This window comes from Falco naumanni, chromosome 4 (genome assembly GCF_017639655.2).
Source record: "Falco naumanni isolate bFalNau1 chromosome 4, bFalNau1.pat, whole genome shotgun sequence".
Classification (NCBI taxonomy): Eukaryota; Metazoa; Chordata; class Aves; order Falconiformes; family Falconidae; genus Falco; species Falco naumanni.
Genome location: NC_054057.1, coordinates 72,383,452 through 72,397,761, shown reverse-complemented (window position 1 = coordinate 72,397,761; position 14,310 = coordinate 72,383,452). Strand labels below are relative to the sequence as shown.

At 37.7% G+C, this 14,310-nt stretch overlaps 1 protein-coding gene across 25 annotated transcripts in view; it reads left to right on the top strand.

Moving 5' to 3' along the window:
* The window catches only part of RBFOX1 (RNA binding fox-1 homolog 1), a 916,301-nt gene that overhangs the window by 860,795 nt on the left and 41,196 nt on the right, over positions 1–14,310 (top strand). For all 25 annotated transcript variants that reach the window (XM_040592408.1, XM_040592428.1, XM_040592416.1 and 22 more), the window contains one exon: positions 5,340–5,472. In XM_040592408.1, the coding sequence (XP_040448342.1) occupies positions 5,340–5,472 (133 nt within the window). The remainder of the gene's footprint in view (positions 1–5,339; positions 5,473–14,310) is intronic.

Genomic DNA, 14,310 nt, shown 5'->3' with positions numbered 1-14,310 from the left:
AGGCCTTTTTATTTGCTTAAATGTTGCAAATTGCTGACCAGATTTCATGTTTGAGACCTAAACTGAAGTTTGATGAAGGAGATACCCTGACAGTGTTTCTATATTTACGAAGTGTATCCAGAAGAGAGAATGCCTTGGACAATATTTATTGTAATAATACATTTATTTGAAATTTTATCCTCTTAAATATAAAAATAGAACAAATAAGTTTAAAGAAGGAATCTTAGCAACATAATGTTCCTAAAAAGTCTTCATTTAGGCTGTAGTACAAGATGATTTGTATGTTTTGGGGTAATTATATTAAGCAAAGCCAAGCACTTCCACAGCATATTGTTTTCATTCTTCTTTTTTAATTTGAAAAAGTAAAAGTGCAGTCTATAGGAACTGACTTTTTGTTGTTGCCGTTTTAGTCTTATTCATATTTGAATAGCTGAATGAATAAATATAGAACTGATGGGGCTATTAGATGAGAATGTAAATTGTTTCCTTGGCTTGATATTTGATTATATATAATTCTTAGAAAAGTCTTTGTTTTTTAACCTTGTATTATCACCTTATATCATCAATGTGTAGTTGGAGAAATCTGCCTTTTCTCTATCATGTATCAGAAGAATTACTTTAGCATCAAATTACTTTGATAAATTTAAGGTACTTTTGCGTAGAAATGGACTCATGCTTCCCTGCTGAGAGTCAAACACATTTTCAGCCCCTTGCAACAGCATTTTCACTGTCTGAGTTTCATCAGTTTGGCACAGAGGCGCTAAGGAAGGTTGACCTACAAACTGTAAGTCATTAAAATCTTTACCCCTTCTGGCTAGTATATTCATTACTTTTGGGGCTGGTTAATAGCATTTAATGCTTCCTGATGGGAGAGCCCTTTTCATAAAATTCTTTTTATGAAGTCCATTCTTCAGTTGTGTTCTAATGCTGCCACTTCTGCTGCTTATTTTGGGGTGAGGATATTAAAAAGTTGGTATCAAAATAAATTCTGTGGTTATTACGCATTCCTAACCATCTGATTTGTCAGTTGGGCTGAAGTAGCATAATTATTTTTTTATGAACTCAAATCTAGGGTGACGTGATCTTGTTGATTGTTTTACTTCTAATTGTAATCTTTAATATTATTACCTGGAAATAGGAGCAATTTGGGGGGTGGGGTGGTGTATATAAGTCTGTTACATATAAACTCTACAGTTAGACCTCATAAGGCTTTGCAATGCCACTCTCAGTTCCTTATTTCTTCAGGCTTAGTTTCCATCATGTTTTATCCTCTTCCTGACAGAACTCCAGATCATTGCTCTACCTTCCATTAATTGCTTCTACAAGCTTTTTTAGAGGTTTGCTTTACTCTAGTCATTTTATGCTTAATGATTTTATTGAGGTGACAATGCAAGGCAAGCATAGCAAAACCATTACATTACTTCAGGCTTTTCATTTTAACACATCCTTTGTGTTGCTGATCCTTTGAAAATGGTAGAAATTGGTGTCTTCACTCAGGGTCTTCACTCCTGTGAGTGCTGAGCCTCCATTTCTGATGGGCTAAGTAACTTCTCCTGTGATCTCCATCTTCTAGCCTTTTTCCTCCTCTTTGATAAGAGAAAGCCTTCTTTCTCCTAAAAATCTAATATTTTTTTAAAAAAATATTTTGTGTTCTTTTTTACTCATTCATCGATGGAGGCACTCCGCTTTTGCAGTGACATTTCTTTTAGAGAACGATTCACTGTCAAAGATTGAAGGTCAGTGGCCCTACTTGTAATTCTTTCCAAGCTGTGAAATGTGAAATGAAGAACAAAGAGTATTTAGGATAAATGCTCACTTATTGCAAAATATGTATTTTAATATGCCTGTGTGAAAGCTGGATTGAGTGGTACAATTCAGGGGAAAAAAAATGCTCACAAACCACAGTAGGAGTTCATGTTTTCACAGAGGTATGGCCTCAGTGTACAGCTTCTGCACAGTTCCAGTTGGTTTTCATTAGAGCTACATTTATTTTTATCTTCTGAAAATTTGTCAAAGGTTGAGTGTTTCGCTGAAAGAAGACAACTGCTTTAAATACTGCTAAACACGGATGTTAATTACAAAGTATTCATTGCTGAAAGAGACCTTAGAGCAGGATTTCCAGACCATGTATTGCAAGCCCACAACACGGTTAGATACCTTACATTGCTTGGGCTTGCATGTTTTGAATTGGATTGGGGTTTTTTACTGCTGCTTCTGTTTTCCTTGTGGAAGTGTGTTTTCTGTCAGTGTATAGAGAACTACAGATGCATATGTAAGTGAAGGACTTGTTCAAACTGCTTAAAGGTTGTAAGACTTCATTATTTTTTTGTCAGTGCCTTTTAGGTCAGAGAAATTTCTTTTAATCTTGGCAGTTTAAGCATTGCCCTAAAAAACTACAGGTTTGGTTTTGTGGGTTTTCTGAAGCTAGCTACAGAATACCAGCCTTCAGTTTTATCTTTTAAGATATCCACCATTTCATTTACCAGTTTTTCCTGGCCAGACCCTCAAGTCCATTTTTGCCCAGTTGCTTAAGCAAACTCTTCTCTGCATGTTTTGTTGGGTTTATTTCTTTTTTATTTATTTATTTTAGTTTGTTGTTTGGTGGGTTTTTTTCAAAGGGATGAATTAACTCTCAAATTATTGGTGAAACTTACTTCTAGAAATGACTACCTCCTAGATGGAAAGGAGTAATTTTTCTAATGGGAGTACACTGCAGCAAAACATTACCCTTATAACAATAAAAATCGCACTGAATTAGATTAGTTCTCCATCTAGTCTAATACCCTGCATTTGGAAAGAAGCAAAAGCTGGATGCCTAAAGAAAACTTGGCGCTAGTGCGTAGGTATATAGCTCTTTGAACATTCTGTTAGCTTTCTATAATTTGGAGTGATTTTTGTAAACCAGATGTGAAGTCTTTGTGCTGTTTCTCTGCAGCGAAACTGTTCATCCTTTTCAATCATACAAACTCTTAAACTTTTACATCCATAACACCCGGTGGCAGAAGGTTCTATGGCAGCTTAACTGGAGATTGCGTGAAGTGCCACCTTTTCCCGTATTTTCTCCACTATTCATGAATGTGGAGCTTTGTCATAGCTCCCACAGTCACCTCCTTTCCACGCTGAAGAGTGCCATACCACACCAGTGTTTCTCTTAGAGAAGTAACAGACGTAACTAAGTGACCAATTAAAACGTGGTTGTGCCCATCACCTGATTTAAGCCAAGGTAGGCAGTCTCCAGCATGTGGCATGCACAGACACATTCTCTAAGGGACAGAAGTGAACAATGACACTAATGTCCAACCCTCACGTTTTTCTCAGGTATTGTTAGCTTCCATCCATGAAATTGTATTAGAGCATTGCACCTTTTCTTTATTTGTAAGTGGACTGTCTCCCCATACTGAGGAACTACAGTACAGACCGTACATTTTTTTTTCTATAATGTTTGCTTATATCTTCAGTCCACTGAAAATTATCTTTTACATTTTTGTGTGCACTGTACTAATTTTTATGCAAGACTCTTTACATGGAAAGGAAAAGGACAAAAGCTACTTGGTTTGTGCAGTAGGTCATGATTCTAGCACTACTGTATTTATACTGTTCAATATTCAGTGTTGTTGCATATGCAAAAGTAATTAGAGCATCTAAAAATACATGTTCGTTTTCCCCCAAAAAAATGCTTTCCATGACACTATTTCTGGAAGGCTTCTTAAATGCAGTTGGTTGCAAAGTTATCAGTAGTATATTGAGTTCTGTAAGCTCATCGTTCCACTTCTGACACATGTTCTTTTTACAGAAAGGGGAATAAAAATATGGTATTTACACTTTTTAAGAGACTGTTTTAATTTATTTGTATTGCCATAAGGTTGTTTTATGTTTTATCACAGACGTATAAATCTTTGCAGAATTACTGTGTAACCTTGTTGTCAGTGAGAAGGAGCTAGCAAAGCCCCAAAGCCGCAGTAGTAAGGCAATAATGGAGAACTCACCATAATTACATTATTTTCCTTCATATGTTCAGCCAGCAATGTCTACAAGTTGTGAATTTTTCATTTTATTTTCAAATTCAAGGCTTCTTTTTAAATTTAATGATAAAAGAGATGAAAGACAAATGTGAATTGAAATCAATTGATATTTCAGACTTGAAAAACTTATTGTTTTATACAACATTACTTCTATTTGCTTGCTTCTTATTTGGGCTTTACTAAGCAATATTTATTTCTTTTATCTCTTTATTTACATACTGAAAAAAATTCAACACATGGAAGCATAGCTAAAGTAATCTGAGTGTGAACAGGGCTGGATTTGATTTTCTCTGTCTCACTGATGAATTAATTCAAAAAATATCTGTTCTAACATTGCCCAGCAATATATGTACGAAGAAAAAATGAAGTAATGAATTATTGGTTAAAGAAATGGCAGAGAAAGTAAAATGGAAAGTTCAGGGGGTTATTTTTAAATTAAATAGTTTATGAAAAGATGTTTTACAGATATTTTACAGAAAGAAAACCCTCTAGGTAGCACTGTATTGCTGTTCAATTTCTGATTAAAATATTTTAACTTTCATATGGAATGGTAATTAATGTTTACACTTAGTTGTAATGACAATATAAAAATGTCTGAGTTAATTTCTTTGCTATATGTCTGAATTGTTTATATTGGGTCTGAATATTATCTGAATTTAGACAGATATTTCCAAACTATGCGGCTCTTGCCTTTGGAATAAGGGGTACTGTTATGAACGAGGTACACCCCCAAAATCTGGGAAAGCTCTTGCTCTGTGTTTCTTTCCCCTGGGAGGCAATTAAGACCCAGTTAATCACCAGCTTTTAGCAAAAAACAAAGCTCCGTTTGATTGGAAATGTCTGGATCATTTATCTGACTGGAGGTCACCTGATCTAATGCCTCACCTCTCCTTGGAGCAGGGCTGACTTTTGAAGGTAGATACAGGAATGCACTGGAAATGCCTCTGGCATTATAAATTTGAGCCTGAACTGCGTGACTGGACCTTGGGAGCCTCCTGTTATCTTCTCAGGCAGGCGATGGTTGTTTTAATAGCATCCTCCAGCAGAATTAGAGCCACCTATGATACCACTGCTGTCTAAAATTTCCAGTGTGCCGTCTCATGTTTGCACACAAAGATTTTGTGTAAAAAGGTGAGGCCTCTGGTTAAAAGTCTGACGGTTACTCATGTGTGACTCCCTCATGCAGTTCCACGCAAGCTCTGATATAAGCACAGACATGCTGCTATGTTACTTACCTCTGGTTTAAAACACTAGATCAACCTGGATATTTTACATTCATTCCTTTTGGGTTTTTTGTGTTTTTTTTTTAATTCACAGTGCCAGGATTTCCCTACCCGGCTGCAACTGCAGCGGCTGCTTACAGAGGTGCACATCTAAGAGGCCGAGGGCGCACGGTATACAACACGTTCCGTGCAGCAGCACCCCCCCCTCCGATTCCAGCCTACGGCGGGTAAGATCAGCCTCTTTTACCTGTTAGCATGAACATCCCAAGGCTGGAAACTCCGTGCGGCTGCGGTGCATGTGGGTGGTGCCTCGCCGCAGAAGCCGGCATGGTGTGTAACCAGTCCCCAGGCTGGAAGTGGTGCACCTTGCACGGAGGGTTGAAAAATGACTGTAATTTGTACTGCCATGGTTGGTGGCCTTAAGCACTTCAGATGTCACATATTGTTATGTAAATGCTCTTAGAAACTGAATGCTTGGGAACAGAGAAACTGTTTCAGCTAAAGATATATATTTGATGATTGCAAACATCTGCTTATTAAGGAGGTTGGATCAAGTTACCTTCTTTTTCTTCAAATCATCCACTGAGCGTTGTCTCTGGTCCTGAAGGCTTAGTCATGTTTGGTTGGGTTGGTTTTTTTTATTATTTTGTTGCTGTTTGTTTAGTTTTTCTAGTTGATGTTCTTACTGTGATAGAAATCTGGGGTGCTTCTCTCAGGGCCGTGTATTTTCAGTACACTTACTTAAATAATACCTTAAGATTTCACTGTCAGTGACCTACATTTACTAAAACCAAGAAGTAAACTAAGGAACAAAGGATGAAAAATCATGGTAATAATTTCTAGAAACTCAATAATTTTCTGTTACCTCAGAAGATTTTTTTAAGGTATGTTTTTGAGGGAAGGAAGGAAGAAACAAATTCTCCTGTAGTTCTGTAAATGGTGACATGGGTTTTATAAGCTGCATATGGTCTTTAAAAGCCCAAACATTGTCAAAAGATTTTGATATTAAGATTTTGGGAAGTCTGGAAGATTTGAGAACTTTCCAGATCCCAGGCCGGAATAGTATTTTGTAATAAAACCTGGAGTTAGATATGCCACTGTCTCTCTGTAAAGCAACCAGATCTTTGTGAGGAAGGGTCAGGAAGGGTTTGCAAAGCCTTTGAGTGAAGGTGACCTCTCTCTGTCCCCCAAAACCCTGCCGGGCAGCTCGCCTGCACCTGCAGTGGGCACCCCCAGTAAGGCAGCACAGGACCCTGTCCTCCTCCCTTACCATAGAAGATGGGTGCCCTTCACTAGTTCCCTCAGTTTCTCCTGAAGCCTTTGTTGTGTTAAGCCAAAAGACATGTCTTTCTCTAGACAGGGTTGCTAATCCAAGCAGTAAGCCATTGAACTAAATTTCCAGGGATATTTGAGACAGGCACTTTGATGATTCCTTCACATTGGGCAGTGATCACTGTTTAATAAACAGAGAAATAAGATGTTCCAAAAATGGATAGAAAAACAATGACACAGAATCGGGTTATTTTCTAAAAGTGTCTTCTGTTTTGGAAGTGTCTTTTGTAGTTTAATAAGCAAAATAAAATTAATACTAAAATTAAATTAATACTAATTTAATAAGCAAAAGAGTCTCGCCACTGCTGGGGAAGGGCACCATGATTTTTGAAGGTTGCCTGAGTGACCCTTGGACAAGGATGGTGTCCCACCAAGGTTATTCTATTGTTGCCCAGACTTCCATTTAGGGTTAGTCCAGGTGTTTGTAGATGGCAGCAACGGGGACAAGTTTAGAGTGCCCTACAGGAGCTGCTTTCAATCTGAGCATCTCAGCTACAAGATGGATACTGCATATAAAGAAAGTGGACTCTTCCCATCTCTACTTAGCTTTAAAAGAAGTTCTTAAGTTGAACATAGAGTGCAATATGTAGCGAGATAACAACATGGGTTGCTACCAGTTTCCTGATGTGATGAACATAATACCTTAGTCATAAAGTTATATAAGAAAATACATACCAGCTGTGTGTGATACAGTTTTTGAATTGGACAATGCTGTTGTTGTTAGTATATGCAAAATGAGTAAATACTTCCAGACCAGTAAGTAACTTAAACTTGCTTTAATTTAAGGGGCCACATGTGGGTGCTCTGTGTGTGTGTATATATGCGTGTTATATAAATTTTTATAGTTTAGTTAGTACAGTGACTCAGCAGGAAGAATTAAACTTCCAAGTGTAATACATATATATATTCAAGTAATTGTACTGCTTACTTTCAGCATCTTTAGGTAGTAAGTTAGGTGTGTAAGCGTTGTGAGCTGCTGTTGTAAGTTAACACAGAAGTTTTGCACTGCACCCAGGTTCAGCCGTGTTTTGGAACTGGGTTCCAAGAGGGCAGCTGAGCACTCTTACCTTCTTCTGCAGGATGTTTTCACAGTTAGGTTGGACCGATCTCACCTGTTACCTTCATGACACATCCCTAAAGCTGATCTCAGAGGGAGCCATGCATTGCATCATTAAGTGTCATCTTCTAATTGTTCCAATGGCTTCTGGCTGGCTGAGATTAACTCTTGGTAATCTCAGGCTCACCTCGCCAGTCAGCCATGCTTTCTAACATCGTCTGACTCTGCAGAAGTTTTCAATTAATAAGCTTTGTCTTAATTTAGTTAGGTCTTAGTTCAGATATTAGTGAGGTTTAATTTTCTCCATCCACCTATGCTTTATTATAATGCACTGCTTTCCGATGCAAAACCCCCACATTTCTAACTTTTGCAATCATGGATCAGTGCAGAGATAATACATACATCTGTTGCACTGATCCACAGTTGGATTAATAAAGCTTTATTCTGAAATAATTTCTTTGGCCTAGTGTATTAGATCTTGTGCTGGTAACTTCACTGGTACAATAGTATAACTTGTCATTTCTTTGAAATGCTTTGTTCTGTGCTCACCCGATATGTACTCTGAGCTATCAAAGAAGCAAAATGGAATTTTAATCAGAAAAAATCCTTAATCAATGAAAATAAATTATAAGAATGTGGTTTTCAAGTCACAATGGGAGTAGGAGTCAGGGAAAATTACATAGATAATAAAGAGATCACAGGGAATGAATAAACTTACAGAAGGAAGCAAACAACTTGGAATATCATTTGTTGATAAGAAAAATGGAAAAAGCTTTGAATGCTATTTTTCAATTCCTTTAGTGGCAATTTCTCATTTCTTACTCAAGGGAGGAGCCCAGCCTTACAGCTGAGAAAACAGTTTAATACTATAATACTTTAAATCATTTAAAAAACCAGAAAAAAGACATTTATTTTGTATAATGACAGATACAATTTTAATTATGAATTTACGTTAAATTCCAGCAATGTTTAGTTAGAAAAATATTACTTTTATTTTTAAAAAAAGAACATACAAGTAAGTGTAAAGTTAATGTTTGAAATTACTGTTTTAAATTTCTTTTATTTCATTAACCTTAGAGAGCTTATTACTGAACTATAATACTTGATGTGAAATAATCTTCAGACTTATTTATATTACAAAGTTTTGGAACTGAAACCAAATAATTTTGCTTTACATTTTGAAATCAGCTGTACAGCTAAGAACATGCTGCTTACTAGTGTTGATCTCAGCAGCACCGTCTCAGGACTCCCTGCTCCCTAACAGACGCCTTCTTCCTCTTCATCTCCCTTGAATCTGTAGTGCTGCTTATTCACTGGTGTCCTTTTTGATACTATGAGCTTTCCTTAGAAGCTGTTTATCACCAAAGTTAAGAAATGGCAACGAGTCCTGGGCTGTAAGGAAATCTGGATGGTCTTGTGGTCATTAGGCAAAATAAGTTAGTGTGGTGCATATGGAAAGCTGTCTTCTGCTGTGCCTGGCAGCTGCTAGGAAACAGCAAGCATGCTACACCTGGCTAGCTCTGAGGAAAATTGTTGATCATAACCATATTTAAGGCCATTGTTTTCTTATAAATCAAAGAACAGCACACTTGCTTTAAAATACCTCATTTAAAAATGAAATCTGTTTTCGTGAGATATGTAGTGCTAATAATTAACAGATCCTTTACTTGCGAGTGAGGCATTTCACTAATTCTTTGTGATAGCATCTTGTTCATTAGCTCATGGAAAATACTTCATTTCTAGCATCTGTGGCATCATTTCTAGTGCCTTGAAATATTAAATTGTGGAGCTCACTCATAACTTCATATGTGTAATTCATTTACGTACCATAAAAACCTACTGAAACTGAAACAAGGGAGTGAAGTTTGCGTGAGACAACTGAATGCTGAAATTTAGAGTTTGGAGATCTCCATTGCATGGGGGGCCTCACATCAACACTGCGCTGTGGCAGAGAGTCAAGAGGTGGTTGTGCTGTGTATGGCATGAGTGCACGGCAATCAGAGCCCGTCCATGGGGGAGGATGTAGCGCTGGAGCTATGGGATACTGCCTGCTGGTCTCGGGGGGCTCTCCAGGAACTTCACAGCAAGACTGGTGGCTTGGTTGAGGAGCAAGGTAGTTACTATTTTAAGCAGACTAAATTCCTTTCATACCTCCTTTCTTGGGACAGCTGCCCTGTGGAATGATTCAGGTTTGCTGCTTCTTTCAACTTTCCTGTGGGCTTCTTTTTGGGTGCTACATAGCATTTTGAATAAAATAATTTTAAAACTATTTAAAAAAAAAAAAAGGATAACAATGTAAAAAGTAACGTTTTCATGACTTGACCTCTGTCTTTCTAGAATTATCTATTTTATTGACAAAGTGCCTACTAATGGTGTAAGAAATGTCCTAATAACGCAGAAGCTCCCAGCAAAGGTACTCTTATGACAGATTTCTGGATGCAGTGACCAGTACTGAACATTGCCAAAAGAAAGGGGAAAGAAGCAGGTTTTGTTCTCTTTGGCAAACTACCGAAAACAGGTGATCCGATTTTGATACCTGTAATTCCTTGTGAACTGTGCAGCAGCTAGTACCTCAGCATTCTTGAAAACTATTTGCCACATAGTAAAGCATCATGAATATGATGCTCCATCTTTATATCACTATCAAGAAAAGCCAGTGTACTGGTAGTACAGCAGATAGTAGTAGTAGATAGTAATATTAGTAAAACTAATGAGGAGTCCTTCTATTCCAGCATCGTTTGCCTCAAGTTCCTCACAAGTCTATTCTGTGATAACTTTATCTTCACATTTTCCCTTTGCTCCTTTGAGTTCTGAGGAAGCTAACAGAATTAGCTTTCAGTCTGCATCTCCACTTCTGGTGTCTTTCCTGAGAAGGCATATCAATATGTTTTTTTTCTGTTGGAAAGTAGTAATATTGAAAAAAAATAATAATCAACTAGCACCCAATCCCAAAAAAACTGTGAAGCTGGGGGGGGTGGGGGGGGGTGGGGGGGGTGGGGAGTGGAGGAGAAGTAACAAAGACCATTTCGAAACTGTTTCCCTTTGTTAAAACAAATGTTTTAGTGTGACATTCTAACTGATTCAAAATGAAAGAGAAGAAGCTGTATTTTCCAACACCTTATTCTGAATTCAGGAAAGAAGGTTAATTAATATAAGCTACTACATCTGCTACATTGGTTATGGTTTTTTCAGTCCATTTGTTTGGGCTCACAGAAACTTCCTCTTCCTTTGGACTCTGTGCATTGTATATATGTGCAGTTGTTAGAACAAAAAAATGTGTTTTGCCAGCAAGTAGTGATTTATGTCTTCCAGCTTTGCTCTCTGCAGCAGTGCCTTCATTTAATTTCCCAAAGCGGATAATATAACTTGTTCATGGCAGAAAACATTAAAACCAGAAAAACAAGAACCTGGAATTAGAGAATATTCTAAAAAGTTGAAACAGCCTCATGCAAGACTGTCAATTCTATATTTACAACAATGAAAACTCTGTAATTCTTAGAGTGCTGTAAGGTGTTACTTTAATTCTCAGTCTTTTCCTTGGTTTATTTTAAATAAGGTTGTAGTTGCATCTCTACTGTTACTTGTTTCATGAAGGCTTCATATAAAATGTGATTTCCAAGACCAAAAATGGGAAAATATGTGTAGGAGGGTGAAGGCGACCCTACCAGCAATCAGAAAACAGAACTTTTGTCCCTCGGGTGCTTTTTCTTAGTTGTGATGGAGGGAAATAGGGAACTATAACCATGATTCCTATTGGAATGAATGAAATCGTGATTGTAATGCCCATTTGTTACACTGAATCAATCACTCCATGCACTTAATCTCCCTTAGGTTATTTATGTTAACTTGTGCAGATTATTTGTATGGCTGAGGGCCATATATATACTCAGCTGCTATGAAGTTACTGAACTAATGTTTGTGCAGTCGAGAACTGTCTTCTTATGTCATTGATAGATTATTCAACCCAATCCTTTTGAAATATGAGGATAGAAAAATTAAAATGAAGACAGATGTAGTCCTCCCAGGATATTATAAAGGTGGAATCTAAGCTAGTAAAGAGTTTATCTTTAATATAGTTAGAAAAATTATTGTAAGTCACAGACTAAAATAAAGCAGCTAAAATCATGCAAAGCAGATGTTGGTGAGAAAACAGTTTCATCTTTTACAGAAAAATAATTTCAGGAAATGATTGCCACATACAATGTTATTTAGATGCACATTTTCATATTAAATCATGATTTTTCTCTTCTCTGAGTTTTCCTTAGCACAATAAAACCATGAAATATAACTGAATAAATCCCCTAAATTTGTTGTTCTTATTTTAATCGCTCCAGGTAGTGTATTAACATATCACCCATTCCTGGGTGAAGTAATTCAGATTTCAGTAGCATGGCTATTTCCAGACTCTGTGTTGGTTTACGGGGAACTCAAGATTTATCTGTGTGCCAAGACAATTTTTCGAAAATAAAGTGTAGAAGGAGCTGTGGTGAGATGGGTCCCTGTGTGATGCGTTCAGTCTCTTGCCATGCTTGAGACTTATCATCTGTTTTCTGCCTACAGCTTCAGAGGGAGAAAAGGGGATGATAAGCCATGCAAATTACCCTTTGGAGAATTATATACTGAAGGAAAGAAAAGCAGAAGAGCAAAATATGGTGTTTTACAAGTTGCCCTTCTGATGAACGGTATGGTTAGAAAATACATTTGACTCCACTGGTTGGAGTCAATCACAGGAGTCATAAATGACAAGGACAGTGAATAGAGAAAATATTAGCTGAAAAGTCTGTGAAAGTGTGAATAATTACTTTTCCTCAACTTCAAAAGAAGCAGAAAGTTTTATATTTAATAGCACTATCATACTACAAGACCATATGGAGGAAATAAGATACGATCAGCTGATACCTTTTCATAGTGCCTGTCCTGCTTGGGAGTGCTAGGCTCGTTTGCTGATTCTGCCACTTCATTTTAATACGAAACATGTTTAATGACGGAGTCATGTGCTGATGTCTCATTTTAGTGTCGAGTACTTCCTTCAGTACATTATTGATCAAGTGGTTGCATATTTAGCATTCCAGATCAGTTTCTGCCTGTACGTGGCTGAGCATTGTATGTAAGAGGAAGGTGCAGGTGAGTGGTGGTGCCCACCCGGGGTGACAGCCAGGCCGGAACCATCAGCCCTGCTTCGTCTTCCGACATCACTGTAGAGCCACAGGTCACCAACAAGAGGTCCCCTTTCTGACAGTTACTCTCTCAAAGCTTTGTTTTCCGCATAGCGATGTTTAACAACAGTGGCAAGTAGTGTGTTTTAATACACTGCAGTGGGCTGACCTTGGCTGGCTGCCCGACCCTCACCCAGCTGCCCTCTTATTCCTCCTCCTCAAGAATACAGCGGGAGGAAGAATGATCAAAAAGCTCTTCAGTTGAGATTAAGACAGGGAGATAGCTTACCAGTTAACATTGTGGGTGAAACAGGCTGGACTTGAAAATTAATTTATTTGTTGCCTATTAAAATGCAGTTGGATGACTAGAAACAAAGACAGAGCCTAAAGCACCTTCCCCTGCTCCCTACCCCTTCTTCCCAGGCTCAACTTCACTCCTTCATTCCCAGCTCCTCCACCTCTTCCCAGTGGGAGTGGTGCAGGGTATGAGGAACCGAGGGTTGTGGTTGCAGGGCCTCCATCTTTAGTGAACTTTGTATATCATCTCGTAAAACGCCCTCCATGTTGTTCATGATTGTGTACTTCTACCTCCCGGTCATGTGGAACATTTTATTTCTTACATGCAAATGGGTATAAGAAAAACATGTAATGTTTTAGAATAATCAGAATAGCAAAGCCAAACCAAATTACAGTACGATGTATTCACAGCAAGCTCTCTGAAAGCTACCAGTGTACACCAGGTTTGGCATATTTTGCTCTGCAGACATAATAAATAGAAAAATACAAAAGTAAAGGTCTGACCTTACTGTTGCAAATGGCAGACACTCTGATTTAAGTGGAGCTGAATTTTCACACATTATCATTCCATAGCGAACTTTTGTTATCAGTGTGGTTTCCATGCATGTAGTCATACTTAGTTTTTCTCAACTGATTCTGACTTAGACACATACCAGCTCAGCCCTGTGGGTTTTGGTCATTGACCTCAATAGTCATGTTATACTTCTGACATGAAAATTGTAGTTGGAATTGCAAAACATCTTAGGCTGGCAACTTGGTAATAACTATTACCCAGATAATAGTGTTCTAAATTGAAAATATTGTGGTAAAAAACCCTGTTGTGTCGTCTCATATTTAACTCTTGATTCTGGTATTGGAAATACTCATTTTAAGTTGCAGAACTGCCAAATGAATGTAAAATTCCAGGATGTAGGTAATGTGTGTGGTTGGTAGGCTGCCGTTGTATACTTCCAGTTTTATTTTGTGTAATCATTTAAACCATCTTTGCCATACTGTGTCATTTAGAATCTAGGTTTTTAGAATTAGGTTTAGAATCTAAAATTTGAGCTATTTACACTGATGATTTGTCTTAGCTGAAATGCAGCAGTCTGCATTTAAACGGCACCTGCAGTTTATTGCAGGCAAACTTTAAACAGCAATATAAAAATACTATATCTTTTTCAGATGAGAAGTAGTAGTGTATTCAACCAAAACTGCAGGGGAGCTCAGAACCATTGGCATGT